Raw genomic sequence first — 18,617 nt, 5'->3', positions numbered from 1 at the left:
ATGAGACTGCAGTGTCTGCAGGAGCACGCCTCTCCCTTGTGCTTCACCAGCACCCTTTTTGCACACATTGCCATCCAAGTTAGTCACTGCCAGCTAAGCACGCAGTTTGTTCCTAATATGTAATCCAGTGGGCTGTTTTCTTCTTAAATAAGCCTCCCTAAAGTGTCACACGGGTCTTAGAAGAATCCCTATAAAGATACAACTGGGTCAAATTTTTGCTCCCATGAAAAAGAAAGAAAATCATTTATCGAGTAGATATGACAACGCAGAAGACCTAAACTATTGTGGTTGTATCTTAGGGACATAATATACATTTCTCAACTTACAGTGTGCTCTTCAGGATGGATATATCAGATATATCTTTCTCTTCTAGCCAAACGTTCCCATTGTGATTATTAGCCCATGTTATTTTCCTTTAAATAATCTGGGCCGTTAATAAATCTATAATATATAAATATGTAATATTAAATGTTCTAAAAAAAATTCTGGCAGACCCACAGACCCCTATCAATGCTGTTTCTTATTGTTATTGCCCCATTTTGCTGGTAATTAATTATATATCAAATGAGTCAAATCACCATAAATTTTTTCTATTTCAGAATGTTATAAATATCTGAATATTGTTATTTCCCAAAACAAATATACTTCTCCCAAGTAAAGTAATCTACTTTGGAAATCACATACAGTTGAAAATAACAATAAGCACTTAAAACCCACAGAAGTAAGTGCTTTATTTTCATTGCTTTGTCTTGAATAACTTAAAAGTTTTAGAAGAAATCATTTAGGCCCAAAAATATTTCTAAGTATGCCTCTATTCTTGACTTTCCTCTAGCATAAGTAATCAAAGTCGGTAGCTGTATGAATTATAAAATCGGGCTGCCCTATGGCCAGTGATGGTTTATTTTGTAGATAGGTAGGTAGTATGTCTGTGATAGGACATAAAACATAGAGACACGGACATTAACAGCCATGAGCCAAGTGGTATTTCCTACCTTATATGGCTTGGATGGCCAGTCAGACTTGTTATCAATATCCCAGAACAATATCTCACTTAGTCAAAGGACTCTGATTTTTATGTTACTATTAAGATTATACATTTCTAATATTTTTTTTTTCCTGTTAAGCAACTAATTTCAGTTTGCATTAGAGTATTTAGTAACTGTGTAGCTCTCTTTGACTCAGTCCTTCTCGAAATCTTCCACTGGTCAAGAAGAGAGGAAGGCACTGGCCTGATTTGGGTATCAGCTAAGAAGTAGGGTAGAAGTGGGGCTGGAGAAGATGAAGACGAACAGGGAATGAGGAAAACTCGCCACAATAATGGGAGGCCCTGGATCTAGAAGCGAACTAAACATGTGCATGGATATTTAGTACAAAAACAAAAGCAAGAGTCAGAAAGGGAAGTCAAGGGACCAACAGCCCACCACAGTGGCAAGAAGATTACTTTAAACTAAAAGCATGTGAACAGACAGCAGCCTAAGAAAGAAATGCTCCTTGACTTAAGGAGACTCTCCTGAAAATACAGCTGTCATCAGCCCACTCACAGACGGAAGGTGACTCAACACCAGGAGGTGCAAATTCAGATGCCATCAGTCTCCCTCTAGGGGAGCTTCCAGGCAGGAAGGATATGCCCATTATCATCAGAATGAAAAGGTCCAATAAAACTTTCTATACCTCCTACTGAAGCCCTAAAACTGCCCCCTTTGGCTAAACTGGTATATAAACCCTTACCCCTAGCTATTCAGTGAGTCACTTTTTTGTAGAGTACTTCTGCATGCCCATGAAAGAAACTCCTGTTAATCTATCTCTTATGGATGAATCCACAGGCCCTCAACCAATAGGCTGTAAACTGGTAGAGGAAAAGTTTTCCTCCCAACAGAACCTTAGCTGGAAAAGGCCAGAGTAAAATTTTAAGCTAACTATTTAGGACCAAAGAAATAATGAACAAACACTTTTGAGATCAAAGATGGGCAGCGGGACAGAACACAACACGATTTTGACCTTGCCCCTCAAACACCACTGACATCAACAGAGAGACAGGGGGTGTGATGCTGACTGGGCCACCACGATTGAAAGCAAGAAGACTAAATAAAATTAAGCAAAGACAAAATAAAGCTAACTAGCTATCTAATCTTTTTCTCAGAAGTCTTTTAAAGGTAGTTTACACTGCTTGAAGCATTAATATGCACCTCTTTTCTGAATCATCTAATGAAAAATCGGTAGAAGGCATTAAGATTATGTAATTTTCTATTGTCACAAGGTAAAATATAAAATTGAAAGTTAACAACAATAGAAGGGTGTTATGACAGAAAGGCACTTTCCTGGAATATAACTTTAAAGTCGTGAAAATAATCAACCAGTCTAATAAACTAGGGTAATCACAAAGAGATGAATAGGATAGCAGGGCAGCATCTTTTTTAAATGCCTAAAGGATAAAAATGCACAGCCTTGCTGAATGAATATCCAAGAGGCAAGGACACTCTCTAAAGTTCAAATTCAATCTAATTCTCTGCTCTCTTTTATATTAAGGCCAAAAATGAATATTAACCATTTTTATTAAGTATGACCCCCATTTTTTAAATACTAAAACCTGCTAAGCAAAATGCTTCCAAATGTGGTGATATTTATTTTTCAATTTATGCATACAACTTATGCAGATACAGTTATAACAGGCTTAATAAATTATATAAACCTCTATGATTTTTGCATTGAGGTGCAAATTTATATTCTTAACCACTGAAATTAAGAACTTTGCAGGGTAATCTAATGCCTGTGGTAGTAATCGTTAGCACAGTCAGTGTAAAATAAACTTTAAAAAGAGGTACTGCTCCCAATACGAAAGACCAGTGGCATGAAAACTGAAGAAAGAAGAAGATATTTGGAGTTTGAATGAGAGCCAAATGTCTTGGTCAGAGTTCTTTTCTGATTTAGTTTCATTTTCCTGCATTTTTTTTCTGACCTTCAGGTTTGGCTTCCTCCTCGTATCTATTTTCAGATCTTAATATTCAGGATATATTTTAAAAATATTTCTACTCATTTTTAGTATTTTTTTTAAATTCAATCATAATTAACATACAGAGTTCATCTGTTTCAGGTGTAAAATATAGTGATGCAACAAATATACACATTACTCAGTGTTCATCATGATAAATGTACTCTTAATCCCCTTTACCTATTTCACCCATCCCCCCACCACTTCCCCTCTGGTAACCATCAGTTTATTCTCTTAAGAGTTTGTTTTTTGGTCTCTTTTTTTTTTTTTCCTCTTTGTTCATTTGTTTTGTTTCTTAAATTCCACAAATGAGTGAAATCATATGTTGTTTCTCTCTGACTCTTATTTCACTTAGCATTGTACTATTAGATCCATCCACGTTGTTGCAAATGGCAAGATGGCAAGATTTCATTTTTTATGGCTGAGTAATACACACACACACACACACACACACACACACACACACACACATCTTCTCTATCCATCCATCTATGGATGGACACATGGGTTGCTTCCATATCTTGGCTATTGTACAAAATGCTGCAATAAACATAGGCGTGCATACATCTTTTCCAATTAGTGCTTTTGTTTTGTTTGGGCAAATAACCAAGAGTGGAATTACTGGATCATATGGTAATTCTATTTTTAATTTTTTAAGGAACATACATAGTGTTTTCCACAGTGGCTGCACCAGTTTGCATTCCCACCATCAGTGCACGAGGGGTCCTTTTTCTCCACATTCTTGCCAACACTTGTTATTTCTTGTGTTTTTTATTTTAGCCATTCTGACAGGTATGAGGTGATAGCTCACTGCGGTCTTGATTTGCCTTTCCCTGATGATTAGTGATGTTGAGCACCTTTTCATGTGTCTTATTTTTAATATTTTAAATATTAAAAAAATTTAAAGTGATATTAATATATAATAGTTAAAAGTATTTTTTTAAATATTTCTAGTTTCAGCTTTATTAGTAACTACCAAGGAAGGATAAAATCACATAAAATTAAGTTATTTTCCTAAAGGGATTTATAATATGGTTGAGAATATGAAGCTAATGAAAACAGATACCTCTAAACTGCCTATCCCCCAGCAGTGATTAATACAATGGGCAGTTAGGGAGAGATCATCAGCATGGTTGAGAAGGTTGGGATTAAGGAAGGTAAGCATCCAGAGAAGCAGGGAGTGTGGGGGGTTTCTTAGGCAGAAGAGTAAAAGTAGAACAGAAGAGATGGAGAAAAAAATGTATTTAAGATTTCAGATTCTTGCATGGTTGGAGCAAACCTGTTTAGCTAAGCCCAAATGGAGTATCTTCTCAATAAGCACACTCAGTCTGGAGAGGACAGTACCTTCTGCTCCACTAATCTTTTTCTCCCCCTCAACAAATTTGTTTCCTTATTTATAAAAATTAGGGTAATAGAGTTTAGCAAGAACAACTCATGAAAACACTGAATTAAATTCTAAATGTTAACTCCCTTATTAGCCATTAAATAAATAAAATAAAATGATTACATATGATTTAGATTGGAAGAGGGATTTATTTTTTCTAATATTGTGAAAGTTTACTCTTCACTTTGTCACTAACTTGCCATATGACTTTATTTACTGATCCTCAGTTATGTTATCAATAAAATGAGAGTATTGAATGACATGATTCTTAAGGTTCCTCTATGTCCTAAACTTCTAGGAGCCTATTGTACACCTCTCCAAATATTAGACAACCTAGTATGTTCTTAATGATTTGAAGGGAGACATGCAACCCAATGTTTGTAGCAGCATTACCAACAGTAGCCAATTATGGCAAGAGCCCAAATGTCCATCGACTGATGAATGGATAAAGATGTGATATATATATATATATATATATGAATATTACCCAGCCATCAAAAAGAATGAAATCTTGCCATCTGCAACGATGTGGATGGAACTAGAGAGTATTATGCTAAGCGAAATAAGTCAGTCAGAGAAAAACAAATATCATATGATTTCACTCATATGTGGAATTTAAGAAACAAAACAAATGAACATCAGAGGAAAAAAAGAAAAGCAAACCAAGAAACAGACTCTTTAACTATAGAGAACAAACTGAGAGTTGTTGGAGAGGAGGTGGGTGGGGAAATGGGTTAAATAGGTGATGGGGATTAAGGCTGGCACTTGTTGTGAAGAGTACTGGGTGCTGAATGTAAGTGATGAATCACTAAATTTCACACCAGAAACCAATACTGCACTGCATGTTAACTAACTTGACTTTAAATAAAAATTTGGAGGAAAAAAAAAAAGTTCTTGTATGAGATGTCAAATGATAGCTTTTGAAATAATACTTACATTTTGGCCCACTTATCTAGTTCTTCTTCCAGATATGTTTTAACCATTTTTGGTTGAAGGCCAAGGGAATTTCCCAAGAAATAGATGGCGTTTTCATCCTTATTCACTAAAGATAAATCAACTGAAACAGAAAGAAATGAAAAAAAATGCTTATTCAATTAATTAACCTTCTTCTATTTGGCATTGTTAATCCAGTACAAATAATTAATATAATTAACTCCAATAAGGATACTAAATAACATAATTCTTCCCAAGGATAATAGCAAGTTTTCAGAAAAATAATCTTTTATATTTTAAAATATAATTTACATTTATAGACTTTTGTTGAGATCTCTCATTATTTATTGTGTTCCATGAGGAAATCTAAATTAGCAGCTATTCCCAGTCATAAATAGATGAAGGCAATAGAAAAAAGTTAAAAACAGAATTTTTATAGGAAGTGTATCATCAGCCCATCTAGTCATACCAGAAGGTTACCAGAGTCTAGGTACATACTAACCCTCTGCAGTAACTGGTGTTGTAAATAAGGCAAATAAAAAATATCTAAATGAGTATTTACATATCTGAAGTAGATATATTGGATTTATACATTTTTTCACTCTATATCTCTATACACATAATATATATGCAGGCAGATTGTTCTCTGTATTTATGTCTTAGTCAAATAAATCAGAATTTTAGTAGATTTGTCTATCTTACAACTCTCCCTGGACAGTAACAAATGCAGTTTTATTAGCAAACCAATCCATGTTCGAAGACTAAACATGTTCGGTGCGTGTCAGCCCCATCAATGACCCAGCAGGAGGAGCCAATCACCCAGATCTCTGCTCCCATTGCCTTGTCTTGTTTTTTCATTGCTGATGCTTTTACAGACAAAATACATAGCGGGCTGCTTATATTTAGAAAGTCATTTTGAAAGTGTGTTCAGTATGAGAGAAAAGCAGAACTGTAAACTCAATTATCTTGTCCCATGCCAGACAAAAGTATGGTTCCGCATCTCCTTTCACTACATTCCTCTTACTTGGTTGTTTGTTTACAAAGTCTCAAAGCACATCAAATGGCATTATCTGAGAATTCAATCGGCAGTATGTAATGTGGCAGATTAGAGTGTCCAGAAAATGTATTTTATAAAACCCCACAAGAATAAAGAGATAGTTTACCACTCTCCACCTTAGTCCCATTGGATCTGTATAACATGAAAGATAAGCAGAACTTTAAGCCTTGGCTTCTCTTATGCCAGAAAAATGATAACTAAGTTATTAAAAACTGATGTTCTTGGCAGTGATGGGGTGCAGGACTACACACACTACACTAAAATATGGCACCTTGGCATAGTGAATATTTTAAGCTGAGGGAATTTGAGAAACGGCATGTGCAAGAAGAACTTTCTGACCTTCCCCTAAGCAGGTCATGAAACCCTCATGTGAGAGGTGCCCTCCCTATACATATTCATCTCCAAGACACTGAGAGGAATGCAAGGAAATAGGCCTTACTGTTTCCCCTAGTTCACTACACTTAGCTCAGACCCTTTGTTACCTTGTCACATTTTCCCACAAACGCCCACTCTTCATCAAGCCTAGCATTAAAAATTCAAGTATGACTGCTTCTTTGGGTCTTCATTTCCTTTTGAAGTTTCCCCTCTCATGTAAAACTTGTGTTTAAAAAAAAAAAAATTATGCTTTTATCTTGTTAATCTGTCTTTTGTTACAGGCCTTTGCCCTAGAACTTAGAAAGGGAGAGGAAAAAGACAGTCTGCCTTCCCTAGAGCAGCATAGTATGCTAACGGAAAATAAGGAAGAGGCCTCCAAGGATTGAAGGAAAAGCCGTGAACCAGGTTCTGAAACTGCTTTCCGTAAGACTGAGAGAATGAAAGAATGTATCCTCGACAACTGGCTCCACTGAAGATCCCAGGCAAACCAAAAGTGGCTTTGCGGGTGTGTTTGGGGACTAGATAATGGGAAGAAGAGGCTGCTGCCAGGGAAGCCACCTGCCCTCGAATGGCCATAGACGCTGGGGCAAGGGGGAGCAAGAGAGTTCATCTTCACCTCACAGACCTCTTTCTTGGATACCAAGAAGCCTCCAAAAATTTGCAGACCCCTAGGAAGAGTGAAGACAAATCTGCAAATAAGGGAACCAAGATTTTCCATCAAATTTGGTAGGTGTCCAATTTGATTCCATTTTTTAAAAATGAAAAACTATACCATTTTTATACCTTCAGTGTGGGACTGCAAATTATACTCATTACCATATATTTTAATTGATGTCGCATGGCTCAAATTTGAACTAAGTATTTAAATAAGTACAGTAACCCACGCCATTAGGAGGTTATTAATGTCTTTTTAACTGCACCAAATAAAAGATTCTCCTTCTCCTAGTGATCTCTCATTCTTCTTAACTCTAAGAAACATTGGGAACTAGTTTATTTTACTGTTGGATTCTGTAGAATAAATTATGAATTCGCCTTATTTTTCTCACACCACTGCCCTTCAAACAAGTTTTACTTAAGACACATTCATCTACCTGTGTAGTATCTCCTGTAGGTCCCACACTTGTAGGTACCCCTCTCTCTCTCTCTCAGAATTGCCATAATGGTTTGTTTTCTTGGAGAAAAGGAGAATGAAGCAAGCAATATGAGAAGGACTATTAGGACCTAAGGTTGGAGAGAACCACTTCCCACCTTTATACATACATACTTATCAACTATGGCCCTCCCCCATTCCCTTGCCAGTAACCAACTATGACAAAGAGTAGCTATGATAGCTCAGGGAGGAGGGATGCTGTGGGGAGGAGATATGGGACTCAAATGACAACCTTCAAGAGCCCTTGAGGATATTGAGAGGGCCCTCAGATAGCTGCTGTACAAAGACATCGCACACATAGATATTTATAATTATACAGTTCAAATTTGTTTTCCCTTCTCCCCTTCTTTCCTGTTTACTCCTTGCTGTTCATTGTAGCCCAGCATCTTTTTCCATATTTCATATATGTATGACAGGAATGGAAAATAAGTTGAACGTGGCATTCCCAAATTGTGATCAGCTTTTGGATCTTCTTCAATTACAGGATCTTTCTTTACTCCCTGAATTCTAGGAGTTATTCTGCATTTGTGCCAAGAGGACCCCATTGGTTAAGATACCCATTATTTGCTGGACCTTGGGGCCAGCCATGACTCATCCTGAAAATTGTCATGTCAAATTTTATTGATTGTTACATCAATTATTACTGATCATCATCTGCTGCTTCTTTATAGCTAAAGTCCAAGTCTAGAGTCTTCTGGAATATATCCATGACAATGGGTGGGCGCTAGATGAGAACATACTTCCTAGTCTTTCAGTGCCTGTGGCTTGACTATTATACATCTTGTGGATTCTGGTGTTAATATTTCATGTTCATGACCTTTCTGAAAACATTCATTGTCTTCCAAAATCTAGTCAAGATTGACATAAACCAGTCATCCTTTTTCTTCCGGGCATTCTCTGTCTCAAAAAAATTTTATTTATTTATTTGAGAGAGACAGAGAGCGCACATGAGAGAGCGCGCACAAGCAGGGGGAGGGGCAAAGGGAGAGGGAGAAGCAGACTCCCCACTAAGCAGGGCTCAATCCCAGGACCCCAGGATCATGACCTGAGCCGAAGGCAGACGCTTAACCAACTGAGCCACCCAGGTGCCCCAGAACATTCTCTGTCTTTTGACAACTTTTTTAAAGCACATTGAGGATTTGATGTTCTGCCAGTAGGAGTTGCCAATTTGCACATAAGCTTTTGTGATTTCTCAATATTCTTCTTGGTTTTCTCTCTTATTTCAATGGCCTTTTCACAAGGGACATTAGGAACTTACTATAATCTCTCCCTTTTCAAAATAAACTTCTGTTTTATTAACACATGTCATATTGGTGGGTCCCAAATTTTGGTTAAGTCATAATGCCTCAGGACTGTAAATAACTTTTTTTTTTTTTCCAATTTTTCTTCTTTTAGTGTCTTTGTTTCTTTTTTTCAGGAAGATCTTCGCCCATTAGATTTGGCTCCATCCCATTTTAGGGATGAAAATGTAAGTAAAGTGTCTCAGTGTCTTCCTCTTGATCCATAGTGTCCTAGTCTACTACTCTGAGAAAATACTGAGAGGTGTTATGATTGAGGCACCCTTGATTGTGTCCAGACCAGACTATTTGCTACATCTGCTCATTTTGTCCCCTTATAGGCAGTACCCCTAAGCAGTGATCTTTTTCTAGTCAGGGTAAGGCAAGCTTTTTCCTTAAGAGCCAGAAAGTAAATATTTGTGGGCCATACAATCTGTTGCAATGACCCATTTCTGTCACTAAAGCATAAAAATAGCCATAAACAATATATAAACAAATAAAATGTGCCTGTATTCTCATAGAATGTTATTACAAAAACTGTTTTCTGATCCTGATCTTATGGTCATTCTCCAAATTCTAGCACAGATTGGGCATGTTGAAAGAGTGCATGAATTTCCTTTACAGTCAAGTCTCCATCTTCTATAAATACTCTTTGAGCTGGGAATATCTGCTTCCTGTTGAGACAGGGAAACTGAAGGGACCCCATTAAAAAAAGCCATTTTTTGCTTCTCCCTCTGACCCTCCCCCCTCTCATGCTCTCTGTCTCTCATTCTCCCTCTCTCTCAAATAAATAAATAAAATCTTTAAAAAAAAAAAAAAAATTAAAAAAAAAAAAAAAAAGGGGCGCCTGGGTGGCTCAGTTGGTTGAGCGACTGCCTTCGGCTCAGGTCATGATCCTGGAGTCCCGGGATCGAGTCCCGCATCGGGCTCCCTGCTTGGCAGGGAGCCTGCTTCTCCCTCTGACCCTCCCCCCTCTCATGCTCTCTGTCTCTCATTCTCCCTCTCTCTCAAATAAATAAATAAAATCTTTAAAAAAAAAAAAAATTTAAAAAAAGCCATTTTTTTCCCTTTGCTCCAGCTTCTGTTACTGCTAGGGCATGCACACCCACCCCACTCTACACATGCCTTGTAATGCAAATAGCGCAAGTCCTCCTTGTAAAGTTCAAAGAGATAATGCTATCTTTGGAGTTTTCCAGCACAATAGTTAACATCTAAGGAGTGACTGGGCGGGGTCGTCATAAATGTTCTCCCAGACCACTAACTCCAAACACCTTGACACCAAGACCCCTGGCTTCAGGGAATGAGTGACTTATGACGGACACCTGGACCCTGTCCTTGTTCTGACCATTTCTTGGATGTATAAAAGGACACATGCACCAGACCACAATCCCCAATAAAAACTCCAGCAAAAACAAGGCTCAGGCTCTTTTCCTTTCTGAGTCTCCGGTATGTGTCCTCCATCTCTCTCTCTATGTATCTTCAATAAACTCTCCTTTTACTTACTGCTGGCTCATGTTTGATTTCCATCCTGCCTTAAGTCAAGACCCTCCTGGCTAGTCCTGTGGGACCCCTTCTCAAGGTCCCCCAACCAACCTGCATGTATCACTGTTATAAATCCTTTGTACTAGCTTGCTAGGGCTTCTGTAACAAAATTCCAGAAATTGAGTGGTTAAACAATAGAATATATTACCTCCACAGTGCTGGAGGCTAGAAATCCAAATCTAAGTGTTGGCAATTTGTTCCATCTGAGGGCTATGAGGGAAGGGTGTGTCCTAGGTTTCTCTACTTGATGAGTCAATGCCTCTCTTCAGGTCCACGAATGACGCCTGTATATCTTTCCGCCTGTCTCTGAAGTTCCCCCTGTTATAATTCATATCGTATTAGGGCTCACCCTAATGACCTTAGTTAACCTTGAGTAAGGGACAGGTGGGGCTAGATAGGGAGAAATAGATAGGGGGCTATGTGATTAGGCTCACAGAAATCCCAAAAATGTGGGTATGTGGGGAAACCAGAGGTAAGGGAACAAACTGGACCATCCTGCCCTAGGCCTGTGAGGTGGGTGTCTTTTTTTATGATAATCACCTGTGACCAACAAAGAATAACCAGACCCTACAAAGGAAGTAAGCCATTGAAGGTGTTATCACTAGTCCTTGCTCAATGGTGCTATCAAAAGAGATGTTAAAAGGATTTAAGTTAGCGGTCTATAAAAGACCAACCCTAAGGGCCCTCAAGGCAACCCTGTCAGGAACACTCTCACTCTTGAGAGCTTTTTCTGTATCTTCACTCAATAAACTTCTATAGCTTTATTCACTCTCCTTTGTCCGCGAGATTCCTTCTTGGACTCTGGACTCCATGAGACAAGAACCTAGCTCTCCTGCTTCAACCTGACTACATCTATAAAGACCTTATCTCCAAATAAGGTCACATTCTGTGGTACTAGGGGTTAGAACCTCAACATATTATCTTTTAGGAGACACAATTCAACCCACAACATCCTCCTTATAGGTACACTTGGTTAAAACAGGCCTCACCTCAAACGGGCATTAGGTCAACAGTTTAAGGGCCATTTATCTGGAAGTCTCATTTCTTCACAAAGGTTGCTGTTGTAGAGCTCATGATTCTGAAAATCCACTTGATTGCTTCTGAGTAACATTTTACTGCATCAAAAATGTCCATCACTCGACCTTATTTTCTTACTCTTCGTTTATTTGTATGTTCCAAGACTAACCCAGGAATAGTTTCATTTTTGCTTCTTAAATATAAATCAAAATTTCAACACCACTTCAGATTTAAAGTTCATTCTCAGCTCAGGGCTGATCTAATTTAAAAAAAAATGCAGTTTGGAACAAAGGAATATGCCTACTGTAGGCCTTTTTTTTTTTCTTGTTCCTCACTGCTGCTGCCTTTCAGTCCCTCCAATGGAGTGAGTAAATAAATAACAGAGGCAGGAAAATACTAATCTGGCTTCGGTGTCTTTATATTATTAGTAGCTCTTTCCCTTAGAACATAGTTTTTGTGGGTCCTTTAGAAATTCTTCCTCACTGGAGTCCTCCAACCTCCAGTGGCCTTGAGTAGCTCATGCACACTCCAGCTGATAACTGATCCTACCCACTACCGCTACCTCCCATCTCTTGACAAGGTATGTCAAGATTCTTTCTGCTGATGTTACCATAAATCAGCACGCAGTTTTCTCAGGTAGGGTCCTTTTGGAGTGATTTAAATTCTGCTACTTCTCAGTGGAGCTCACTTAACTGAAAAGAAACATGTCCCCTTAATATAGTAATTGATGGCATGCTAATGAAGCTATTTTAAATTTTTAGTTGTAACTATTTTAAAGTCTTGAGTAAAGCTGCCTTCCACAAATAAATATACCCAGTATGTCTGGAGCATCCAATTAATGTTATCAAAGTTGGCCAAATATTAATCCAATTGCAAATACATTGTTGGATACCGGTACCAGCTGTTTTCTTTGAATGAGATAAACTATTATTTATTTTAAAATCATACATATGTAGGTATAATACTTGTTAAACTAGTTATGATAATCTACTCAGGAAATGATAATTTAAAACACAGATATATACAAATATTCATGATCTTTATGTATTTTATTTGGATTTATGTACTAGTTTATCATGTTAGGAGCTTTACAAAAATACAGTGCCTAGGCTTGATTCAGAGACTCCAATTTAATTGGTCTGGTGTAGGGCCTGGACTTAGACATAGTTTTAAAATCTTTCCAAATAATTCCTTATATGGCCACATTTCAGAAGGCCTGACACCAGCCCCCTTATTAAAAACAAAACCAAACCTGAGATTTCTCAAGTTTAACTGAATTACTGAAGGTCACAGAAGATACCTTATTTTTAACTTAATATAGCAGCTGGTTATTATAATTTATAATTAATTAGACCATTTGAAGTATTTTAAGACTCAGGAATAAAATACATGTGAAATCATTCAAAAGCAAGGTTAGTAGAGTAATTATAAAGTAATTCTATTTTTTTCCTTATTATATAAGAGAACACCGAGAAGTAACCCTCTGGTTTGACAGAAAAACGAAGGTAAATTCCAAAGATTTTAAAAATGACTTGTTTATATAAAGAATGTTTTCTAAAGTAAGCTTTTTATTTTTAAATTTTTTGAATTTTTCTTTAAGCTTTTTTTTTTTTTTTAGATTTTGATTTCTTAATTTTGAGAGAGAGACAGAGACAGCAGGAGCAAGGGGGAGGAGGCAGAGGGAGAGGGAGAGGCAGACTCCCCGCTGAGCAGGGAGCCCAATGAAGGACTCGATCCCAGGACCCACGAGATCACAACCTGAGCTGAAGGCAGATGCTTAACCGACTGAGCCACCCAGGTGCCCCTCTTTTTAAATATTTTATTTATTTATCTGAGAGAGAGAGCACACGCACACACAAGCAGGGGAGAGGGACAGAGGGAGAGAGACAAGCAGACTCCTCACCTCGCCAGGAGCCCAACCAGAGGCTGGATCCCAAGACCGTGAGATCATGACTTGAGCCGAAGATGCCTGACTGACTAAACCACCCAGGCACCCCTCTAAAATAAACTTTTTATAAAAAAGGGTTATATTTTGTTTATGAGGTGGCAGTATATAATGGTTTTGTTTATAAGGTGGCAGTGTATATCTTTGTTATGTATGCCACAGTTTTGTTTATAATGGCTTTATTTATAAGGTGGCAGTGTATATCTTTGTTACATATGCCATGGGGGTACTATATGCACAAAAACCAACATTAAATGGGGGTTCAATATGTGAAATAAGTCTAAATATTTCCTTTCAGGCGGTGCCTGGATGGCCCAGTTGGTTAAGTGGTTAATAAGCATCTGCCTTAGGCTCAGGTCATGATCTCAGGGTCCTGGAATCCAGCCCCTCATCCAGCTCCCTTCTCAGTGGGGAGTCTGCTTCTCCCTCTGCTTCTCCCCCTGCTCATGCTCCCTCTCCCTCTCTCTCAAATAAATAAATTAATTAAATCTTTAAAAATACATACATATATACATATTTTCTTTCAGCATTGCAAATTCCTTTTTAGTTTGTTCTATATAATTTTAATGTTTGTTGTCAGATTATTATATTTTTATTCATTAGAATAAGACTAGTTTGCTAACATATTCTCCTCTAATTTTTTTAAAAAAATAAATTTCCTTCTTTTTAAATATAGTTAGTTTTAATTGATGTTTTTCTCTTGAACAAGAAAATTCCACATCCTGCCTGTTTCACTTAAGAAGTGGTTGAAATTTTAACATACTACTGTCCATCTGATAAATCTGAGCTAAGTTTTTTGCTTACTTATTTTAAACAAGAAATTTTGTTCTCAAATTTAAAGAAAAGAAAAAAGAAAGGAAAAAATTTTAGAAGACGCTCCTCAAAGATATACGATATATTTGTAGACTGGTGAATGTGAAATTATTGCTGATTGTATTATAATCAGTAATGGAAAGTACAGAGATTCAAGCTGTGTTTGTTTCATTTGTGTTTTGATTATTTGGAACCCTGGTAATACCAATAAGATTATAAGCAGATAATAAGAATTTATTAGATAAGAACTGTCTAATTGTAAAATTGTCTCAATCTAAATACTTGTGGTACCATTATGTTGGGTTTTGGTTGTTGTTATTCTTGTTGGCAATACTGAATTGAATCTTTGCAATTTGGAATACTGCTTAACTGGGATTGATGCTTACGTCTAAAAATCTCTGAGACCATAGTCCTCTGAGGGACTAGGTCAAAATTTTATAAACAAACAATCTCTTGGGTGGGTGGCTTCAGTGGGTCTTGATTTTGGCTCAGGTCATGCTATCAGGGTCTTGGGATCGAGCCCCACATTGGGCTCTGTGCTCAGTGTGGAGTCTGCTTGACATTCTCTCTCTCCCTCTTCCTCTGCCCCTCCCTCTATTTGCGCACAAGCTCCCTCTCTCTCTCTCTCAAATAAAGAAATAAATCTTTAAAAAAATAATACACAAATAATCTCCAGATGCAAACCAATGGGGGCAAGACTTACCACTTTTATTATATGACACACAGAGTACTGCATTTCAAAATTCCCAAGGACCAGTTCTGGTTCTGGTCATCAGAATGAAAAACTAGCTTGCTAATATAATCTTTAAAAAAAAAAAAAAAAAAGCTTTAAAATAAATGTTCTTTCGGGACGCCTGGGTGGCTCAGTCGTTAAGCGTCTGCCTTCGGCTCAGGTCATTATCCCAAGGTCCTGGGATCGGGTCCCACATTGGGCTCCCTGCTCAGCGGGACGTCTGCTACTCCCTCTCCCTCTGCTGCTCCCCCTGCTTGTGCTCGCTCGCTCTCTCTGACAAATAAATTAAAAAAAAAAAATCTTTAAATAAATAAATAAATAAATAAATGTTCTTTCTTTTAAGTATAGTTTAGATTTAATGTTTTTTCTTGAACCACAAAAAACAGTTCTTGCCTTCTATACTTTAGAGAAATCTAAGACACAATTTGACATAGAGAAGTACATTCTGACACACTGAATATAACTAAAATGCAGAGTAGCATTTTAGAATCTGAGGAGCTTGAAAATAAATGATAATAAGTACACTGGGGAAGAAAACCAGAATTTGAAATACCACCAAACTGGCATTGAGTTTCTTATTTTCCTTCTACTTCTGAGGAATCGCTCAGGACTTGCTTTCAAAGAGCCAGAAACTCCAAGCTATGCAGTGTGAGCTCTAAGAACTCCAAGAGAAGCCCACTATCCCTATTTCTGGTCAGAGTTGCAGAGAGAATCTCTAAGGACCCGAGAGAGAGAGAGAGAGAGAGAGAGAGAGAAATCTTGTTGGTGTTTCCTTTTTTCTTTCATTTTTATGTTCTCTGTCATGGTCATCCCGAGTCAATCCTGGGACAGTGGTGGCAGTTATAGGGACAGTGGCTGCACAGGCACCCAAATCATGGAGACAGGAAACCCTTCTCTCTAATCAGAGGAGGCTCTAAGGATGTTGGATAACTCTAGTTGTTTTGTTCTCTCTCTGTCCTCTTGCTTCTGGGCACCGAAAGCATGCATAGTCATAGGAAGCGCATTAAAAAAAAAAGGATAAATTATTAAAGTCTCAGTTTTCTAGCCAGAGAAAAATGAAAATGGGCCCCTGGGAGGAGGATATTTTTAGGTCTATTGAGAGCTTAAAAAAATGATCATATGAAGTTGTACATGAACTTTTGAGCTCACACCTGCTTGAATGGATCTAACTGTAAACAGTATTACTAACAAAATTGTCAGAACTGAACCTAGATCCCAAACTGGTGATTTAGTGTCATATACACAGGACAGATCCAAGTAACACTGCAAAGACTTTGAAAATTGAATTAACATTTAGAAACACCATCCACAGAAGGGTGGCAGGAACTTGCAAACACCTTATCTGGGTAGGTTGCTTGCTAAAGCAAACCAAAGGAAACAAAAAATATCAACATTCTTGACAGGATCTAAAAAGACAAAAGACTTATAAGGTAATATCAAAATGTCTAGAATACAATCTAAATTTATTCAATATAAGAAGAACCAGAACAATCGCAACCTATCTTAATTGAAAAGAAAATCAATGGACATCAACCCCAAGACAACGCAGATATTAGAATGATCAGACAAAGACCATAGGTAGCTATTATAATTATAATCCAAGATGTAAGGAAAGACACTTTTGAAATGAGTAAAAAGATAGAAGGTTTCAGCAGAGAAGTAAAGTATTTTAAAGAGCAACTGAAACTTTAGAACTACAAAATACAATAAATGAAATTTTGAGAAATTCCAAAATGGACTTAGGAAAGACACCTGAGTAGATGAAGATGACAAATGAAAGAGTCAATGAACTTATATTTGGATCAATAGAAATTACCCAATTTGTACATCAGAAAAAAAAAAGAGAAATTTAAGAAAATGAACACTGTCTCAAGGATATGTAAGCCAACACCAAAAGGTATTATTAGGACATTGGAAGGAAAGGAAGAAAGAATGAGATGCAAAAAATGTTTTAGGAAATAATGGTTGGAAACTCCTTAAACCGGTCAAAAATTTAAACTTACACACTTAAAATTATCTCAGTGAACTCCAATGAGGATAAACTCAAATAAATGCATGCCCAAACACATTATAATCAAACTGCTGAGAATTAAAGACAAAGAAAAGTCTTTAAAGAAGCCAGAGAAAAACAGCCCTTTACCTATTGGGGACCAGTAATTCTAATGACTACAGTTTCTCATCAAATACCACGGAGGACAAAAAACAATGGAACAAAGTTTTTAAAAAGTGACTGAAAGAGGGGCACCTGGGTGGCTCAGTCAGTTAAGCAGTGGACTCTTGATTTTGGCTCAGGTCATGATCTCAGGGTTGTGAGATGGAGCCCTGTGTTGGGCTCTGGGCTGAGCGTGCAGCCTGCTTAAGATTCCCTTTCCCTAGGTACCTCCCCCCACCCCCACTCACACTGGCTCTCTTGCTTTCTCTCTTTATCTAAAAAAGAAAGAAAGAAAGAAAGAAAGAAACATGAAAGGAAGTTCTTTAGAGTGAAAAGAAATAATACTTGAGAGAAATCTGGACTTTAGGAATGAAGGAAGAACAACAGAAATAATAAATACCTAGGTAAATGTAAAAGACTATTTTTTCTTCTTTAATATCTTAAAATATATGTAATATGCAGTTTTTTTTTTTAAAGATTTTATTTATTTATTTGAGAGAGAGAGAATGAGAGACAGAGAGCATGAGAGGGAGGAGGGTCAGAGGGAGAAGCAGACTCCCTGCCGAGCAGGGAGCCCGATGCGGGACTCGATCCCGGGACTCCAGGATCATGACCTGAGCCGAAGGCAGTTGCTTAACCAACTGAGCCACCCAGGCGCCCTGTAATATGCAGTTTTAAATATTGAAAAGAAAAAAAATGATAACATTATCTGGTTAGGTTTTTAGTGTTTGTAAATATAATATATATTACAACTATGACATAAAAAAATATAATTATACACTGTTAAGTTTTTTACATCCTATTTGACATGATAAAATACTTCTAAATCAACTAAAAAGCTTTTACTATATATTTAATATATATTAATTATTAATTAACATATCATACATATTATGTAAACTTTATATGTATTTTTAATCTCTAGAGCAACTATTAAAGCAAACAAACAAAAATTACACAAAAGCGTTATAATCCAAAATTCAATATATAACTTAATGCGATACCAAAAAAATATCATATGATCAAAGCAAAGGCAAGAAAGGGGAAAAAGAAAAAAATGAAAAACTGACAAACAGAAAACAAATAATAAAATGGTAGATCTAAATGTAAACTTATCAATAATTATATTAAACATAAAGAGTCTGAAACATGCCAATTAAAATTCATTGCCAGATGAATTAAAAAAAGAGACCCAACTATATTCTGTCTATAGGTAGACAGTCTATTTTTCAATTGCAATGATATAGGTA

The 18,617-nt window shown here is 37.1% G+C and overlaps 1 protein-coding gene across 1 annotated transcript in view; it reads right to left on the bottom strand.

Moving 5' to 3' along the window:
• Positions 1-18,617, bottom strand: part of KYNU (kynureninase) — a 119,250-nt gene that overhangs the window by 86,973 nt on the left and 13,660 nt on the right. Inside the window, exon 3 of the mRNA XM_078070744.1 lies at positions 5,310-5,430. Coding sequence (XP_077926870.1) covers positions 5,310-5,430 — 121 coding nt within the window. The remainder of the gene's footprint in view (positions 1-5,309; positions 5,431-18,617) is intronic.

Source organism: Halichoerus grypus, chromosome 4, assembly GCF_964656455.1.
Source record: "Halichoerus grypus chromosome 4, mHalGry1.hap1.1, whole genome shotgun sequence".
NCBI classification, from domain to species: domain Eukaryota; kingdom Metazoa; phylum Chordata; class Mammalia; order Carnivora; family Phocidae; genus Halichoerus; species Halichoerus grypus.
Note: the sequence above shows the minus strand (reverse complement) of the source record. Positions and strands in the feature narration are given on the sequence as shown.